This window comes from Protopterus annectens, chromosome 5.part1, assembly GCF_019279795.1.
Source record: "Protopterus annectens isolate FY-2018-M chromosome 5.part1, PAN1.0, whole genome shotgun sequence".
In the NCBI taxonomy this organism is placed as follows: Eukaryota; Metazoa; Chordata; order Ceratodontiformes; family Protopteridae; genus Protopterus; species Protopterus annectens.
The window spans coordinates 278765174-278785689 of record NC_056736.1 but is presented as its reverse complement, the minus strand read 5'-3'; the positions used below and the strand labels follow the sequence as shown (position 1 = coordinate 278785689).

General features: G+C 41.7%; 1 protein-coding gene across 1 annotated transcript in view; it reads left to right on the top strand.

Moving 5' to 3' along the window:
* The window catches only part of GART (phosphoribosylglycinamide formyltransferase, phosphoribosylglycinamide synthetase, phosphoribosylaminoimidazole synthetase), a 1783038-nt gene that overhangs the window by 587955 nt on the left and 1174567 nt on the right, over nucleotides 1–20516 (top strand). The window contains exon 4 of the mRNA XM_044072949.1: nucleotides 2097–2271. Within this exon, the coding sequence (XP_043928884.1) occupies nucleotides 2097–2271 (175 nt within the window). The remainder of the gene's footprint in view (nucleotides 1–2096; nucleotides 2272–20516) is intronic.

Genomic DNA, 20516 nt, shown 5'->3' with positions numbered 1-20516 from the left:
AAGACCACATGATTTCAAGTTAAAAAAGAAATGAAAAGTAGGAGTAACATGTCTGTAAAATGTTGGTCATATTGTATTGCCAAGGGGACCTAAATTCCAATACAGAAAGTGGCAGACCAGTTATGTCAGTGCCAAAGGCAGAAGTAAACAGGAATTTAGGCTTGTAGGATTTGGGCAGTATTTTCCAGTTTGCAACTAATATGGCTGTGATAACTATGCCTGTAAGCCATTTGTAGCTTGTCTAGCTACTGGGGCTGTGTGTGCTGTGCAGAGCTAAGTGTGGACATTCAAACGTGAATTTTGCTAAGTAACGCATTGATGGTGATAAAATGCAGTAGCATGAAGACATTTGATGTACTTCAGTTAGCAGTAATTCTTTCAACATATTTGCATTCTTTTTGGTTAAGTTAAGCAGTTGATTCCATAGATAGGTGAAAGAATGGATGAAATACATTGACAGCAGAAGGACCCATTACACCGATTTAACCTTGCTTAATCTCTTCCAGTTCCTGTGTTCCCCCTTTTCTCTACCTTTCAGTGCTTTCACCAGTTTCTTTATTCATTCTGATAGTCCAATTCATGTCCATAAACCTTCTCATTTAGTACTTGAGCAGATCAGTGAAGTAGCCTGTTTTAACATTCTTCTGTCCATTCCCACCAGGAGTCTTTCCTGTACAATACAATTCCTTTACATCTCCCTGATTATTTTGTGCAGCCATATCATGCTCCCTTAGCATTTTTGTTTTGAAAAGGGCTTTAGCTCCTTTAGACTGGTCATATCCCTTCTCTATCCTATACATTTGTAGTAGCTTTCTGTTTCACAACTCCTAGCAAGCTGATGTCCCTTTTCCCTTGCCTTCAGGACTGCAAAGTCCGGGTGTGACCAGAGTCTGTCCCCTTAATGATATACCCCTGTATTCCGATTGTTGCTACCAATACCTTTTCACTCTTTCTGCTGGTATTTTCCAGGTGCAGTCAGTACTCCCAGATCTTTCTTGCTTTACCATCTTTTCTACTTTCACAGCTGAAAGTTCCTACTCCAGTTGCTGTGGCTAATTTGAATTACTTTGGAATTCATTGCAGACAAATATAGCTTCCACTTTTTGGTCTGGGGTCAATCTTTCCAAATCTTTACTGTTTCCCCATCTTTCACTACTGTTCCTAGATGTGTCATCGTAGAACAGGGTAAGCTGTTATGTGGGATTTGCCTTACCACTGCCCTGTAAGTCTCCGGTCTTTATCTTGCTTGCAATCTCCCCAGTTCTTCTAGCTTGCCTGTATTAGACTGAGTCAAATGCTTTGCTGAAGTCCTGGTAAGAATGTCCGCTAATATTCACTTCTGTACTACAGCCTTGAGTCAGGTTTTATGAAGGTTACAAATTTCAGGGACTCAAGTTGGTTGTGCTGGAGATTGTAGCCATTTGGGAAAGCAAATGAATTTCAGGATTCTTTATATGACTTCCCCTGATATTGATATTAGGTTCATCATTCCTTGGATTTTTTGTGCTACTTCCCTTTCCCTGTCCTGTACTAGAGTGGCTTAGTTTATCCTAGTGTCCTTGTCTTGGAGCACTTGGACAATTGGAGTATTACAAAAGCATGTGGAGAAACAATGAAGAGGCTTAATACATGTGTGTCTGAATGAAGGGGCAGTCTGAAAGTCAGGAAATGGGCTGCTTTGAATGTTTGGGGTTAGAGCTTAAGGGGAAGTCCTTCTCCCTGAATTAGAGGTCAAAGATATGTGCAGAAACCTTTCAAGAATGTTGCAGGATCAGTAACAGTGGGGTATTGTGTGGGCCTGTAGCAAGGTCAAGCCTTTCATTATGGGGTAGTTGCGTTTCACTGAGTGCAGAGTATTTATTAGAATGGGAAGGTGCTACTAAGAGTTGGACAGTGGAAATGTGCTTTAGGTTTTATTTCTTAAGGTTTTCTTCACCTTGCTCACTGGCTATGTTTACTGTGAAAATTCCATCCCATGTTTTACTTCACACCTGATCCATTGTATTAATTAAAACATTTTTTGCTGGATAACTAGAGACTGATTGTTGCCTCCAAAATTATAGGTTTTAATGCGGTTTTTCCTCTACCACTCTTAGGAATTGTAAATGATTTAACAGCAGCTGGAATTAAATGTTTTGGTCCAAGTGAAAAAGCAGCTCAGCTGGAGTCAAGCAAGCAGTTTGCCAAGGACTTTATGGACCGGCATGGAATTCCAACAGCAAAGTGGAAAGCCTTCACAAATCCTTTGGAAGCTTGCAACTTTATTAATAGGTTAGTGATGCTTGCAGTATTTAAGGAGATTAAGCAATTTGCTTTAAACAATGCATTCACACAGTTTCTTTTTGGTGTTTATTTCTGGCTGTTACTTGAACAAATTAGATGGGTTAAGATTACAGCTTGGATGATTTTGTTATAAATTGTAGTATAGGTGATATAACTAACACTTCAATTTTTACAATATTTACATATGTACATTCAGATTACAGGGCTATAATCTTGGATAAATTGGTCCTCTTCATTATTGCTAGAGGATACCACCTGGAATTTTTTCCAATCCCATCTGACAAGGAAATCTCATGTTGCGCATTCTGCAGCAAATGCTGCAACGAGGGAATATAGACCTCTCCAGGGGCCAAGAGGGACAAGGGTTTCTACTCGCGGCAGTGTGGAAGCCTATTGTGGACCTATTCAAGTTTCAATGCTTGTAATTCCCAAGGATGCTAACTGCCCTGGTACTCTTACCCATAAGCTCAAGGCCTTCCTTGTCACTTTAGACCTAAAAATGCCTATCAGCACATCTCCATCCACAAGTGGCTCGGATGCTTTTTTTGCCAATCTCCTAAAGACATGGCAAACATAATCATATGAAAGAAAAACCATAACATTTTTCTAGTCACATACATTATACATCGCACAGTTCATTTTTATAACAAACATGCAGTATTACATAAATTGCGTAACGCCTTCCTTAATCAGCACTCCTCCTCCAGAACATTATTCTGCATGTGTTGTTTCCACAGTTTTATTTATATGTAATTTGCTCCTTCCCCTTTTCTAAACTTCCTCCTTCCATGTCTTTTATATCTGTCACAGTATTCAGTAGTTCAAGTACAGTTGGTTTCTACTTTGATTTCCATTTGTCTTGCAATTGTTTTTATGGCAGCCACCAGAATTAAATTTAACAAGTCTTTTACTATGTCCGGGTAATTCAGATACTATGTGCCAGATCAAAAGAATAATTCCCTTAGTTGCACCCATTTGCTCACCCAGTATTTCTGACCGAGTACTATGTGGGGAACTTTTAAATTTGCCAACTCATTACATCTGTTCCAAGTTATCTTACTACACTGTCAGACCTCCATTTGCCATCTTCCCAAGGAAAATTTTAGTTTGTGTTTGATACAAAAATACTTATGCAAACACTTCAAGCAAAAATCTTAAACCTTCTAGACGGGCATACTTGGAAACCATACACGCCCTCCCATTGTTCCATTCTCAATTGCTTATTCATTCTCTTCCCAGTCTTTTCTAACCGCCTCTGATTCTTATAGTTATTGTGTTCAGTATGTTGTATACCATATTATACCATGACCTCCCATTAATATTCCAAAACGTGCACGCTGATTGGCCAGCGTGCACATTGTAAATCGACTTATACTAATGGAAAAAGATCTGGTCGCCCGGACTTTTTCCATTAGTATGTCTCTTTTAAAACACTGTCTCGCTATGTTAAAAGAGTTTAACATAGCGACACAGGTTTTAAAAAAGCAACAGAGATCTCCGTTGCTTTTTTTTAAAGCTGTCTCGCTATGTTAAACTCCTTTAACATAGCAACACAATGTGCAAAAAGCAATGGAGATCTTGCTTTCTCAGTTGCTTTTTTTAAACTTGTCTCGCTATGTTAAACCCATTTAACATAGCGAGACAAGTTTAAAAAAAAAAGCAATGGAGAAAGCAAGATCTCCGTTGCTTTTTACTGTTTCGCTATGTTAAATGGGTTTAAATTAGCGAGACAGCTTTAAAAAAAAGCAACTGAGATCTCCGTTGCTTATTTTAAAGCTGTCTCGCTATGTTAAACCCATTTAACATAGCGAAACAGTAAAAAGCAACGGAGATCTTGCTTTCTCCATTGCTTTTGGCCACAGCTCTGATGTACTGCGTAGGCATGCGCAGTACATCAGAACTGCCGCGGATACCAGACAGCTGCAGAAGGGCAGCAAAGAGGCATTATACAATGCCATTATTTAAGAAAAGTAATTATTTCTTTTCTTAAATAATGTCATAGTATAATAGCAATAACCCACTTCTGGGTGTGGGTAATGCGGGATTTACCCACTGTTTTTGTTTGGTCCCTCGGGACCAAACCACGCCAACCGTGGGTAAATCCCGCATTACCCACACCCAGGCGTGGGGTTATTGCTGTATTAATTATCCTTTTTTGACAGCTGCTTCTGTTTTAGATTAAAATAAGTCTACCAGAGCAGGTCTTGTACTTAGGATTCCCATGTCCCTTTCCACGTCCCTTTCTCTTTCCCTACCAGCGATTGACAAGAGTATGGGCAATGCAGTATCAAGCTTGCAGTCCAAATGTAGTCTTGACCTCATCCCATTCTTTACTTTTTTCCTCTAGTTATTTGCTCCTGATACCTTGGGTACGTTGCCAGCTTTCTCCATTAAATTCCATCCCCTTTTGCCTATTCTCTGCACCCTTACTTGCAGTTATCCTTATCGGCAACATCTCCTTTTTCTATTCTGCTGCTGGCTTGGTTCTAAGAATGCTTTCTGCTACTCCACAAATATCAATATTATGTATGGTTATTCAATTAAGAATCTGCATCCAAAATTCCATACACTCCTTATTTCTTAAATTTCACCACTACATCATCGCCTTCCAGTTTGAAATATAATTTTCTGCTTGTGTTGTGTGTATGAGCCTTAGTTGTGTAGCTCTAAAATATCCTTTCAAATCAGGTAACCCTAAACCACCCTCCTCTCCTTGTAAAGATCAACTTATCCCATTTAACCTTTGGTCCTCTTCCCCTCCCAGATAAATACCTTTAAATCTGTATTAATGTCCACATTTTGTCCTCTGGTTGGTTTAAAAAAATGCCTGACCCGTTTATAAAACTAAAGACTAAAAATATTTTCACTGCTTGTATCTTTTTATCTGTAAATTAACTTCAGTTTTTATTTTTTATTTTTAGTCTCTTCCAATCATTCGCGAACTGGAGTTCCGCTGTGGCGACCCCTAACAAGGAAAAGCTGAAAGACACGTCTCTTCCCACATATCCTTTGCCATAAAAAGAGGCTATTTTAATCATTACTCCTAAATACTTCATCTTGTGTCCCCATAAATAAGGGTATTGCTGAGCCTATTCATGTGTGGGTACATAATTTTCAGCTATAACCTTTATTACCATTAATTTTATACCCTGAAAAGACTTGAATAAGTTTCAAAATGTTCCACAGCACTGATGTCCTTCTGGATTTATCAGGTGCAAAGTAATGTAATCTGCCAGTAAAGCCATCTTTTCTTGATATGCAAATTGTATCCTTACATTTTATTGTCTTTGCCAGCGGCTCTAAATGTAAAGCAAATGACCAAAGGGAAGGACACATCTGCCTGATTCCTCTGTTGAGAGAAGTTATCAGAGAAGAACCCTATCATTTTAGCACTTGCCTCCAGTCCTTTACACAGATGATAAACACTTTTTTTTTAATCATGATTTAAAATTGAAATGGCTCTGATGGGTCTTTGCCGTCTTTACAACTACCACAGCTTTCTTCCAAGATGGCAATGCTGCCCCTTCTTTTGACCCTATTTCACTTTTTATTTAATTAACATTTGTTGACCGGGAAAGTCAGACTGGTACAGAGCCTATTTTCAGCAGACGCCTTGGGAGCAAAGCTCCAGATGCATGTCTTTGGAATGTGGGAGGAAACTGGAGCACTCTGAGGAAACCCACACAAACCCAGGGTGGACATGCAGACTCTGCACAGAAGGCACCCCAGCCAGGAATCCAGCCTGAGAACCTCTTGCTGTGAGGCAAAATTAACCACTGCGCCACCCAGTTTTAGTGAAAATCCTCAAAATGTTCAACAAATGAAGTTTAACATTCCAGAGAGGAAGAGTTGCCCAAAATCGACAGCTGCACCCACAGACGGTACATAACCTAAATTTTAACTACTTCCAGTGATTTGAAACCTGTTCTTCGTGTTTCACTGTTGCATTCATTGCATTTGGGTAAGCAGGTTGCCCTCAGTTGGCCTGCATAACAAAGTCTTGGGTCCTGCATTGGTTGCTGTCTCCTCTTCCATGACGTCAGGTCGTCAGGGGTATGAAACATGCAGCTGACTCAATTTTAATCTGTCTTTCTTGCTGCTCGGTACCCGAAGCAGAAGGGTCGGCCAACTCCTGAAATTTTCGTTTTCAAGTTTCAGAACCGAAGTCTTCAAACTAAAGCCAAGTACCCCATTGGGGAAACTTTTTTCTTGCTCCTTACCGATGTCAGTAAGCTAATTGCATTACTTGTGGGAAGCAAATACCTCCGGATTTTCATTTGTACTGTATTCCTTGCCTAGGCCCTGATCATAAAGTGCCTTGCTGTCGGTTTTGTGCTAAATTTAACCAACGCACTATTAAGCGTCTGTATATTTTTGCTTCTAAATATTTTGGTTCAAGATTTAACTACTCTGAAATGTCGTCTGTTAGCAATCCGACTACCGGAGTTCACAAAAAACGCAAGGAAAAACAGACCATCTAGGTCTAAAACCGACGACAAAGCTTCAAGCTTCTCCTAAGCCAGCAGAACCGGTTGGAAAGCATACTTTACAATGTGGTTTTGATTCCTTGGAGGCCTCTTGCAGGGCTGCCGTAACTGGATCTGTGATGAGAAGGCATGCCTGGCTCAAGGAGCAAAATCTGCCTGATCGTGTTAAAGCTAAATTGTTGGATGCCCCTTTACAGTATGACAAGTCTGGTAGTAAGACAGAAGAGGTTTTAAAGAAAATGGAAGACAAAGTTAAATCTATGCAAACTGTAAAAGATTTCTTGCAAGTGCAGCCACCCAGGTTCAGTAGGCACTGGCCTACTAAGAAGTGGTCCTTTCCTGTGTCCAGCAGAGCTGCTCAGGGCAAACCCAGGCTCTCCAAAGGCTCCAGATATCAATCACAAGGATCTTACAGGTCAAAGCAATGGGGTGCCTCCACCTCCAAATCAAGAGGTAAAGCACAACCCTACAGTAAACAGTCTCAATGACTTTCCTCTGCCGTTTCCAAGCACTTATCTTTTGGCATCCCCCTTGGGGGGAAAACTAGCACTTCATACTCAAAATTGGCATTTAATTATCCAGGACAAATGGGTATTAAACATAGTATCCCAGGGGTACAGATTTCATTTCCACATGTTGCAAATTCCAAACGGGTGACCAGATCTGCCACCAAACCAGTGGGCAGAGGCCCAGAAACAAGTCATGTCCCTCTTGGATATGGGGGCTATTCACCCAGTGCCAGAAAAGGACAAGGATTTTATTCAAGACTTTTCCTGGTACCCAGAAAAGACAAATCATGGCGTCCAATTCTGGACTTATCGATTGTAAGCACATTCCTGGACATTACAAAATTCAAAATGCTGACTTTACAACAGCTACTGCTAGGCAAGAATGCCTGGTTGGTAACTCTAGACTTAAGAGGCATACCTGCATATCCCAATAAGGGAATCTTGCAGAAGATACCTCCGCTTCAAAGCAGGCTTTTTGCATTACCAATTCTCTGCACTGCCCTTTGGCTTATCTACTGCACCCAGGGTCTTTACAAACTGCCTGGCACCAGTAATTGCATTTTGCAGGCGAAGAAACATTCAAGTTTATCCTTATCTGGATGATTGTCTCATTCAGGCAGAGGACAAGGACACACTTCAACATCTGGCATTTGTAAAAAGGCTTCTAGCATGCCTAGGGTACACCATAAACGAAAATAAATCACAACTGGTACCCTCTCAAATAATTACATTCCTGGGTGCAAGTTTGAATACAAGTGCCCAGATGACTTGCCTCACACCAGACAAACAAATTCAATTGACAACATACTTGAAACAAGTGGCAACAAAAACCCAGCTATCTGCAAGACAAATTCTGCAGGCTTTGAGGTCCATGGCATCATGCATTCTGCTAATTCCATATGCGCGACTGCATATGAGGAAACTTCAATGGTATCTAAAAAGCTTATGGAGTCAACATTGTCATAGCCTGGAAACAATGATTCCTCTCATTCCCTGCCTGAAACAGGAGTTTCTTTGGTTAGCAGAGACATGTCACCAAAAAAGGGACTGTCATTCATTCTACCCCCTGCCACCCAAACACTAACTACAGACTCATCAGACAGTGCTTCGGGGGCCCACCTGGCAGGGAGATGCATTTGGTTTGGGTTCCATTTGCCCTGAATGCATCTACATAACAAGAAAGAAATGCTAGCTGTTCAGAATGCTCTGACAGCCTTCAAGGACTTCCTTCATCCAGGACAACTACTGATAGACTGACAACACCACAGTTATGTGGTACTTAAGCAGGGGGTACCCACTCCTACCCCCTTTGCAGACTAGCCATGGCCTTGTGAAACACAGCCTTGACTTAAATACATCTTCAAGCTCAATTCCTGCCAGGAAAGCAAAATACTCTGGCAGATGACCTAAGCAGAAATCTTATGGACCAGCACGAATGAAAACTGGATCCACAAATCTTCAGCATGTTAACACAAAAATGGGGGTGCCCAGACATAGTTTTGGGGAGAGGCAAATAGATCTATCAGTTGGACAAATTCTGCACAAGAACTCCTCACAAAAAAGCATGGAAAGTGGATGCTTTATCCTTCATCTGGAAAAAAAACCTATCAGTCTGTGCCTTTCCCCCTCTGCCTCTACTCTCCAAGGTCTTACTAAAAGTCAAGACAGGAAAAAACAAAAATGATTCTAATTGCTCCAGAATGGCCTCGCCAACACTGGTACCTGCTTCTAAGGAATGTCACACCTTCCTCTGTGGTACTTGCCTCTAACACCTCACCTATTGTCTCAGCAGAACAATCAAATTCTGCACACTTCGCTCCAAACTCTGAATCTTGCAGCATGGCTAATCAACTAATTTCATCAACCACTTCTCTCAGTAAACCTGTGATGGATGTTATTTTGGAGGCCAGAAGGCCTAGTACTAGAAAATCTTATGCTGATAAATGGAAGAGTCTGTGCTTAGAACCAAGCACATGGAATAGACGCAGCAAAGCCCAATATTCCTCAAATTTTGCAGTACTTTACTGAGATGCATCACAAGGGCCTGTCTTTTTCTTCAATATAAGTCCATGCCTGTGCCATCTCTGCTCATTACAACAGAGCCTCCCCTCTTTTCTTATACCCTGCAAAAACAGTACCTCAGAGGGGCCAAAATTTTAAAGCCTCCCAGGAGAGCACCAACTCCTGCATGGGACCTCAATTTTGTGCTGGAAAAACTCACCCGACCTTTTGAACCAGCAGCTACTGCAGATGTACAATTTCTCTCTTGGAAGGCTACCTTTCTTTTGGCAGTCACTTCAGCTAGAAGGGTTTCAGAACTACAGGCTCTCACGGCAGTGGAGCCTTTCATTATTTTTTTACCCGGACAGGGTGGCCCTCAGGACCAATCCTTTTATGCCTAAGGTGGTATCCAGTGTGGCTCTTAACCAGACCATTCACCTGCCAACTTTCTTCCCAAATCCACAGAACAAGGGGGAGTGGATTCTGCATTCATTGGATGTACACAGAGTAAGTCTAAACAGGACAAAATCTCAGTCTGAGCAACTACTGGTGGCATTTGCTGCAGGATCAGAGGGGAAGGCTATATCAAAGACTATTTCTAAATTGATAAGCCATTGCTCTAAATTGATAAGCCATTGCATTCGTTTCTGCTACTTGCACCATGGTAAACCTGTGCCCAGGGGGATCAGATCCATTCCACCGGGGTTGCCTCTACTTCAGCAGCTTTTCTCAGAGGGGTCCCTACCAGAGACATTCTAGAAGCTGCTACGTGGAGCTCAGTTCATACATTCACAAAGCATTGCCATTTTACCTCCCTTTTCTAAATCCAGGGCATGCTTTGCCACTGCAGTCCTGCAGGGCCTTATAGCTGTTCCTAATGCTGTTTAGTTCCAACCTCCCATCCATAGCTTTGCGATTCTACCCAAATGTAATGACTGCAAGAGTGAAAGGCTAAGAACATAACAGTTGTGTACACTTAACCATAAATGTAGATGTTAAGAGTGTATTCACTGTTGCACTCTGGATTACCCACCCACCAGCCGCCTTTCTATACCTTTTCTTTCCTTCACTATACTCAAAAGCCTTTGTGGTGTATATTTGCTTTTAGTTGAAGGTAAATTTTATGTGTTCTAAAGTGCATTTATGTATTTATAGTTCTATATATTTTTGCTCTGCATTTGGGGGGCACCTGACATCTGGGGCAAGAAAAAAACGATTAAAATGGCATCGGCTGCATGTTTTATACCCCTGACGACTTGACGTCATGGAAGAGGAGAATGCAATCGACGCAGGCCCCAAGACTTTGTTATTCAGGCTGAATGAGGGCAACCTACCAGCAGATTACCCAAATGTAATGACTGCAACAGTGAATACACTCTAACATCTACATTTATGGTAAATGGACACAACTGTACTTTTTTAACTGAACTGCTTACACTTGTACTTTTTTTTTTTAAGTTTTACATTTCCCTCAGCAAGCAATGCTCAAAGTTTCAAGTTAATTCATTGCACTTGTCTCCACGGAAAACCTACTCAGCAATGAGAAAAGAAATGACTCCACAAGTACAAGCAATCCTTGTCATTTCTATTTCACTCAAAACAGAAATGTGTAGCTGTGTTCAGCTGCAGATTTCTTGACTGCCATTGAATATTTACTAAAGGGGAAAAAAGCTAATATTGCATATTCAAGAAACTTGGCACTTTTCATTCACTGTTGTCTTATTTTGCAAGCATATAAGAGAGCATCTCAGCTCTCCGTATGATATAATCAGTGCACTTTTGCATCCCACCCCAGCAGCCCATGATTACGGCACATTAACTTAAAATTGCTTTTGTCCAATCTTCTCTTTACATTGCAAGTCTTATTTCTTTTTTTTTTCAATAATATTTTTTATTGTTTTCTTTTTCCATTCCAAAACATTTACAAGAAAAAACACAGGTGGTGTTCATACAGTATTCAAAGCAGTATTCTTAAAACATAGCAAGTCTTATTTCTGAAAATTAAGAGGGCATTTGTTTACATAAATCTTAATCGGGTACAACAAATATTGAAAAGACTCACCCTTACCCCCCCACATTTAAACACCCTTGACTACATAATGCTCAAAACTGTTTTACTGTATTAACATGCAATTTATATCACCAATGTTTCATTTTATTATTCCCATTTAAAAATTGTTTTACTCCCCCCACACACGCACTTTTTAGTGTGCTTCTAAACATTAACATAGCGTGGTATATGCTTTACAGGCCACTTTTTTCTCACAAAGCCAGATTTAGCAAATTTGATGCCTTATAATCCAAAATGTATTCACTAATTTCAGTGTTGTTGGACTACTGTTCATTTCCACCTCCCAATACTGGACTCTGGTTCAAATCAAAGGTATTCCCAATTTCTTCTAGTCAACTCCTGTGCCTTTTTCAGTCTCTCTCGATCATCTTCCTATGGAAGACTGGAAGAGTTTTCATTGGCAAAGTTACAATATGAGCTGTATTGTCAGACTAATGAGAAGGTTGTCCCTTCTGTTTAATGGCTGACTTTTTGTTGGATAAAGTTTTGTATTCCCTCCTTTGCCTGTTCTGCATCAAAAATGTCTTTGATTGTCCTGGAAAGGTATTCTGAGGATAACTGGTTACAACAGCTTGAATCTCACACCTGCCTCTCAACGTTCCTTGATTGCTGGGATAAATTTGCTTTTCTGTCTGGTACAGTGAGTAATCATTTCCCACAAACAGTCTGCAGTTTTAACGTACTTTCCTTCTGCTACAGTTTTCTCATGATCAACTCTTTCTGCTGATTACAACTTTACTAATACAGGTCTTGTCTGATTTCTTGTAGCCAGGTTTTGAACGTACACTCTGTGTGATCTTTCAGTTAACAAATCGTGTTGTGGAATACAGGTCCAGCAAGCTTATTTATGCTTTCATAAATGAATGCAGTCTGTTCCTTGCAGTTTCCCTGGTACAGCAGAAAAATCTGTATTTCCTTTGTGTGTGCTGCCATTTTTGAAACCGCTGTTTTTGAGAAGTCTCCTGCTTAGCCAGCATTTTGTCAGTTCATCTGAGTAGCTAGTGTCTTTTTTTGTTTGTTTTGTTACAGCCGTTTGTTTAACTTTATATATTTTTTTATTTTAGCCAGTGCTGTGTAAATTTGATTTTTTTTTTTGCTGTAAATTACTGGAAGCCATGTCTTGTACCAAAGCTGAAGCTTGAACTGATTTTTGCTGAATTGCTGCAGGATTCTTTCCAGTCAGTGTTTTTCATCCTTTAGTTTATTTTCTTTCAGATTTTAATTTCTTCTTGGCATCCAGGCACTGTACATACACATACCAGTAACTGAATTTTACTCAAGCTAGCAGAATTACTAGCTCTTATTTCAGTTTCTTTTTTACATTGGGAGAGTTGAAATTAAGACGTTGATCAGTGTGCAGCCATATTCAAGCTCAGGAGCTTCTTAAGATTCTTAGCAGGAGTGACTGTTGTCATTTCACCCATTATCTTCTGGCTTGGATATTGCAACAAAGGCTTTGAGCAAGTGCCTGACACCAGTGACAGACCAATGCAGAGTACAGGATTCATATGTACCTGTACTCTGCAACTGCCTGCTTCAAGCTCAGTCCCAGGAAGAGGCTAAGAAAACCCTAACCTGTGCTCAGTTGCCTACACAAGGTGGGGTACACCTTAAATCTCCAAAAATCAAACCTATAACCTAATCAGGGAGCCATATTCCTGGAAGCAGTCTGAGATAAATTTCTCAAGGTGTTACTGCCACTGGAAAAAGCCCCCCCCCCCCACCCCTTTCAGTTAGTGGGAGCAGACACTCTGGACTGCCAGGCATGCCCTTTGTATACTGGGCTTATATGGCTTCCATTCTCTTTGTACCCCAGCAAAGGTTCTTGCAAGAATTATTGTGGTACCTCCAGGAATCTTGGGACTCAGCACTCACGATCCATAAACTACAGTCTTTGAGTCCAGCCTTGCTTCAGAAATGAGATGGCGTTCTAATGATCCATCTGTTTTTGAAAACAAAGGCATGCTGTTCTGCCCACCCATAAACAGATCCTGGCTGTAGGTACCTCAGACCGTGTAAGGAGTTTGCTCCCCAGATCTGAAAGTGGAAAGCTGATGGTCCAAAAAAGACAGCAAATGCCATGTAAATGTTAGAGATGTTTGCAGTTTAGTATGCTGTGCATGCCCTAATAACTATTTGGGTACCAGGCTTCCTGAGGATTTAGACTACATAGCAGTCTTATGGTATACCAACAAATGAACTGCAGTTGGACATGTTAATACAGAAGGTGGGGACAGTAGCATATCCAAAGCTATTGACCCTTATCCTGGTGGCTTGAATATAACTGTTACCCTTTGGGCAAGTTTAAAGTGTACCTGTTTAAGTATGTTTCTCTGTGGTGCCAAAGGAAGTACCTGCAGACCACAGTAGTAGAGGTACCAGTGGTCCTTCAATACCAGTCAGAATTGTTCTCATTAGGTTTAGTTTACACACCTGTTAAAGTTAATGGGTTTGGAGTTTCAGCATGTTTACCTCTAGATGCCCACCACTAAGTGACAGCTGAGGTATCCCTTCAAATGGATCCTTTGTCTCAGGCCACTGAAGAGAAAGAAAACGTAACTCTCCCAATAAACCTAAGCCTTTATGGAAAATGTAGCACTACGTCCTTTTGAGCCAGCAGCCATTTCTACCCATCTAAAATTCCGTCTTAGACTGTGTTCCTGTTAAGTGACTTCAGCCTGGAGCATGTTGGATCTTCAGACATTCGTGTGCAATAATCCTCTCCTGGGTTTCCTACCAAAACTGAGTTCCTTTATATACAACCCCACCATCATACCCATGATGGTGACTGAGCTGGCCATTAACCAGGATATCATAGGTCATAGGTTGATATTGATCGTATTGATCACTGCTGCAGTAGCTGTGTAGGTTATATCTTGCCAAGGATATAACAGCCGACTAGCTTCCAAAGCTTTAGGGCACCTTCCTTGCACCCAAACAGTTGGGCATCTCAAGCTGAGCTGTCTTAAAAAGACAGGTTTTGGGCTTCAAGCCTTTCAGAGATTTCTTGCCACCAGAGAGTGGTCCTTTACAGGGTCCAAGTTCCTTTTGGAGGAAAACCTTCCACATTTAATTTTTTTTTTTTACTGTCCTGTTTAGGAAAGTTATTTTTAAGCTTGGAGTTTGTTTTAATGGACTGTTGCAACTGACTTAGCTGAACTTTTAAAACAGGCGCGCACTTTTTTCCTGTCAGTTTTAAGTTGTTTAAAGTAATTGAAAACCATTTTTTTTTGTGAAGAATTGCTCTTTGGGGCTGACTTAAGTGTTTACATGCTTTTTTTAAAATTTTTTTTTTACTTTGCTTTTGTGTGAAAAGTGTGACTTTTAAAACTTAACATTTTACCTACTCTTTCTGCTTTTCTCTGGTTAAGAGGCAACATTTTTGGCTCGACCATGCAACAAACTACTGGTCCCATGGTTTGACCTTATAGCCACAAAAAAAAGTTAAGCAAACAGCCTTTGTCACTACAGCAGGCTAGCAGTTTGCCTCCACCACAGGTGGGCAACTCTGTTGTGGCTATAGCTTGTTCAACAAATCACTCATCCTTTATCCTGATACCTGTAATATAGCACTTACAGCCACTGTAGACTGGGGGGGGGGGTAGTCACATCCTCTGCAGTTGTTGGGGTGTCCTCAGTGGGCAAGGGAGATTCTCTTGTTGGACCATTGAGAGGGAACAGGGAGGGCTTCCCTGATTAGTCAGAATGTTTTGCCTATTTCTGAGGAAGCTGCACCTGCCATTAACACTGTTGATCACATTTTTCATGTCAAAAACAGAAAACTATAAACATGGATCATCTCCTCAAATTTTCTTAGAGAAGAAGTTTGCTCAGGGTTTAATTCATGCTATTGATCCTTCTTGAAAGGTGTTTTTTTGTAAAAGAGGGACACCTCTTTTCCTGAGGAGATTCAGGAATCTAACTCTGGATAGGAAGATGAAGGGAAGGATAAAGATTTTTTTCCTCTTCTCAGATTCGGCTGAGGAAAGCTCAGTTGATTCTCCTGGGTGGGTGATGAAGGTTTATCTTTGAGACTATTTCCAGAATGTGCCAGTGTTTTCAGTGGGAAAACGTGCAGATTTCTCTACCTCAGAAAATGAGTTGTTAGAGGGAGTATGCAGAAACCTTTGCCCATTTCTCGCATTTCATTTTGTTCTGTATGTCACTGACTGCAATTTTCCTGTTAGCCAGCCTGTTGCACCTAAAATGCAGATAGAATGTATAAGTTTCCTCAGTCTTACAGGTTTTTGTACACTTTTCCCAAACCTGACCCTGCTGTTATAGCTTTAGTTAATCCTACTGCTTCTAAACATTTGATTAATTCTAATCCTACCATTTCTGACGATGATAGGAAAACAAGTATGGGGAAGTGTAAGCTTTTGCAACTTTAATTTTGAAGAATTTTGTATAGTCAGGCTCCTGTTTCACTGTACTGCGAAAGTGTGAGGAATACTTTGTAGATGTTCTTCGTGTTTCACTGTTGCAGTTACTACAATTGGGTTATCCTGCTGGCAGGCTACCCTCAGTCGGCCTGAATTCCAAAGTCTAGGTCCGGTGTCGGTTGCTGTCGCCTCTTCCCTGTTGTCAGTTCGCCAGGGGTGTAAAAGATGCAGCCTATGCCATTTTGTTAAGTCTTTCTTGCCGCGCGTTGCCCGAAGCAAAAGCAGTTCGCAAGTGCCGGTTGGCAGACTCCTGAGTTTTTCACATTCTAACTTCATATCCAAAGTCTTCATTAAAGCTAAGTATCCCGTTGGGGAAACTTTTTTCTTGCTCCAGACCGATGTCAGAAAAAATTAACAATTGTATTTCTTGTGGGAAGCAAATACCTCATAAGGATTTTCATTCTTCCTGTATTCCTTGCCTAGGCCCTGACCATAACGTTGGTAGTTGTCGGTTTTGTGCTAGATTTAACCAACGCACTATTAAGCGTCGGTACCATTTTGCTTTCCATTACTTTAGCAGAAGATTTAATTACATAATGCCGTCGGAACAACAGACTACCGGAGTTTATAAAAAGTGCAAGGGAAAAGAAAAGGACAGTCATCCGAGATCCAAAACGGACGAGGCTTCTGCTAGGCCTGTTGCCGGTTCTCAGTGAGACGCTTTCGCATCCCCTGACGCCCGCTACCTCAAAGTCACAGGCCACTTCCAACTCCCACGTGGAGCCGACGAGGCCGCTGGAAACTCAAGGTATTGGACACTCAAACTATTCCGTCAGATGGGTCCGGAGCCGCTGAGCAAGCATTGGCTTCTGAGGGTGTTTTCAGACCTACACAGTTGTATGTGAAACCTACTTCAGCTTCAAAGGCAAAGACTAAAGCAACTCTAAAGACAAACAAGTACAGCATTCTCCTGGACAGGCCTCCATGCCTAAGAAACAGATGCTTAAAATGGCTGAAGACCTTATTACTTTGATCAGGGGTTCCCATCCCCCTTCTGATAAGAGGCCTAGGCAAGAGGTAGAATACGAATCTTTAGACCAGGTTTCCATTTCCTCTGATTCCTCATTTGAACAGGAATATTCTCTTTCTCCCTATGAGGACTCTGATGCTAAAGAATCTGTCCCTTCAGCCTCCTCTCCTGAGGATTATTCTTTTTGGGGAGACGCTGCATACTATGAGGGAGCATTTCCACTGGGAGAGCCAGGATTACTCGGAATCCAAGAAAAGGCTCAGAGACTTCCTTTTATTGCCTCAACACAGGCCCCTTGCTATCCCACATGTTTTAGACATTGTATATGTATTTTCTGGAGTCCAGTCTATCTCAGACTTTTTACCACCAGCTCCTGTTAAGCCAGATACTACAGGGTTCCTGATGCACATAAATTTCTTTATAAAAACCCTGCTGCTGACCCAGAAACCATCTCTCAGGGTCCTAAAGGGGTCAAGGCTTCTACTGCAAAAAACCCTATCCCCTCTGATAGGGATTCTAGGGCCCTAGACAGATGGGGTAAAAAGATTTATACTTCTGCAGCCTTGGCTGTAAGAGCCTTAAATTGCCAATTTCATATGCTTAAATATCAGCAATATCTTGTGTCACTGCTTAAACAGAAAATGTCAACAAATTCAGAATGTGCAGACAAGGAAATGCAAGATTTATTGCATGCAGCTGAACAAGTTGGAAAGCATACTTTGCAATGTGATTTTGATTCTCTAGAGGCCTCCTGCAGGGCCACTGTTACAGGTTCTGTCATTAGGAGGCATGCTTGGTTAAAAACAGATTTTGCCTGATCATGTTAAAGCAAAACTATTAGATGCTCCATTACAGCATGATACTTTGGTGTTAAAGCAGAAGAGGTGTTGAAGAAAATGGAGGACAAAGCTAAATCTACAAAGATTTCTTGCAGGTACAGCCTCCCAGATTTAGCAGGAACTGGCCTACAAAGAATTTGTCCTTTCCAGTGTCAGGCCACAAAGAGGCAGATACAGATGCCCCAGAGGCAGATCACAGCCCCAGGGCTCATACAGGCCTAAACGAAGGGGTGCTTCAAGAGCGGAGAGGAAAAATCACAGCCATACAGGAAACAGTCTCAATGACTTCCCCTTCCAGCTCCAAGCACTTATCTTTTGGCAGCCCCTTTGAGGGGAAAACTAGCACTTTTTTCACAAAATTGGCATATGATCACCCAGGACAAATGGGTTCTAAATATAGTATCACAAGGCTACAGGTTCCACTTTCACACCCTGCTAAGGCCAAATGGTATGCCAGACCTGCCATGCAGTCAATGGGCAGAGGCACAAAAAACAGTTTCATCCCTCATGGACATGAGGGCCATTCAACAAGTACCAGAGCAAGAGCAGGGACAAGGATTCTATTCAATATTGTTCTTGGTACCCAGAAAGGACAAAGCCTGGAGACCAATACTGGACATATCTATTCTAAACACATCTGGATATTTCAAAATTCAAAATGTTGACTCTACAGCAGCTTCTGCCCATGTTGGGCAAGAAGGCTTGGCTTGTGACTTTAGATTTAAGAGGCATACCTGCATGTCCCAATCAGACAACCATGCAGAAGATGCCTCAGATTCAAAGCTGGCTCAATGCACTACCAATTCTCTGCACTGCCCTTTGGATTATCTACTGCGCCCAGGGTTTTCACAAAGTGCCTTGCACCAGTAATTGCATACTGCAGACAGAGGAATACAAATATATCCTTACTTGGACAACTGCCTCATTCAAGCAGAGAACAAGGACAATCTACTACAGCATCTGGCGTTTGTAAAGATTAATATCATGCCTAAGGTACACAGTCAACGAACAGAAATCAAAACTAGTACCCTCTCGAGATAATATTCCTGGGTGCAAGCTTAAATACAACTGCCCGGATGGCTCATCTCCCATCAGACAAGTAAAGATAACTGACTACCTATTTCAAACTGTTGGCAACAAAGGCCCAGTTATCTGCAAGAAAAATTCTGCAGGCTTTGGGCTTCATGGCATCCTGCATTCTACTAATTCCATATGTAAGACTGCATATGAGGAAACTTCAATGGTACGTAAAAAGTGTGATAGTTACTCTCATTCCCTGCCTGCAACAGGAGTTTTGATGGTGGACGAAGGCCTGTCACCAGAACAAGGGACAGCCATTCACTCTACCCCCAGCCACACAGACATTGACAGTGGATGTATCAGATTATGCCTGGGGAGCCCACATGGCAGGAAGGTGTATTCAAGGCACATGGTCCACAAACCAAATGCATCTACATATCAATCAAAAAGAGATGCTAGCTGTTCAAAATGCCCTGCCAGCCTTCAAGGACCTACTTCATCCGGGACTACTGATAGACAATACCACGATCATGTGGTACATAAGCAGGGAGGCACTCATTCCTACCCCCTTTGCAGACTAGCCATGACATTGTGGGACACAGCATTGACTTGCCAAGTACATATGCAGGCACAATTCCTGCCAGGAAAGATAAATACTCTGGCAGACGAACTAAGCAGAAACCTCATGGATCCCCACGAGTGGAAATTGGATCCACAAGTCTTCAGCGTGATAAGGAAATGGGGATGCTCAGACATAGATCTATTTGCCTCACCTCACAACTGCCAACTAAAGAGATTCTGCACAAGGACTTATCACAGACAAGCATGGAAAGTGGATGCCCTATCTTTCAGCTGGAAAAACGTAACAGTATATGCCTTTCCTCCTCTGCCTCTCCTCCCCAAGGTACTCCTAAAGGTCAGACAGGAGAAGCCAAAAATGATATTGATTGCCCCAGACTGGCCACGCCAGTACTGGTATCCAATCCTAAGCAACTTGTCTCAATGCCCAGCCTGGACCTTACCTGAAGTACCTCATCTACTGTCCCAGCAGAACAATCAGATCCTGCACAGCCAACTCTACCTTAAATCTGGCAGCATGGCGAACAACGTAGTCATACAAAACACATCTCTCACTAAAGCGGTGATGGATGTCATTTTGGATGCCAGGAGGCCTACTACTAGCAAATCCTATGCTGGAAAATGGAAGATATTCTGTGCTTGGAACCAGGCACAAGGAATTGACACAGCTGTACCAAACATTCCACAGATTTTGCAAAACTTGACTGAGATGCTGGACAAAGGCCCATCTCTTTTTCATCTATACAAATTCATGCTTCTGCCATTTCGGCTTATTACAATACAGAGCCACCAATCTTTTCTCATCCTTTGTAAAGGCAGTACCTCAGAGGGGCCAAAAATTTAAGGCCTCCAAGGAGATCACCAATACCTGCATGGGACCTCAATTATGTCTTGGAAAAACTCGCCCTGCCTTCTTTCGAGCCAGCAGCTGATATAAAGTTTTTATGTTGGGAAAACAGCTCTGCTCCTAGCAATAACTTCTGCGAGACTAGTCTCAGAGCTACAGGCAGTCATGGCTGTGGAACCTTTTATCATTTTTTATCCAGTCAGGGTTTCTCTGAGGACAAACCTGACATTTATGCCTAAGGGTAGTGTCCAGTGTGGCCCTTAACCAAACTATTCATCTGCCTACCTTTTGTCCAAACCCACAGAATAAGGGGGAGATAATTCTGCATTCTTTGGACATACAGCTACGCTTCTACTTGAGCAGAACCAAAGCTTTCAGAAAGACAGAGCAATTGCTAGTGGCATATGCTGCAGTATCACAAGGAAAGGCTATCTCAATGCAGACTATTTCAAGTGGATAGGCCACTGC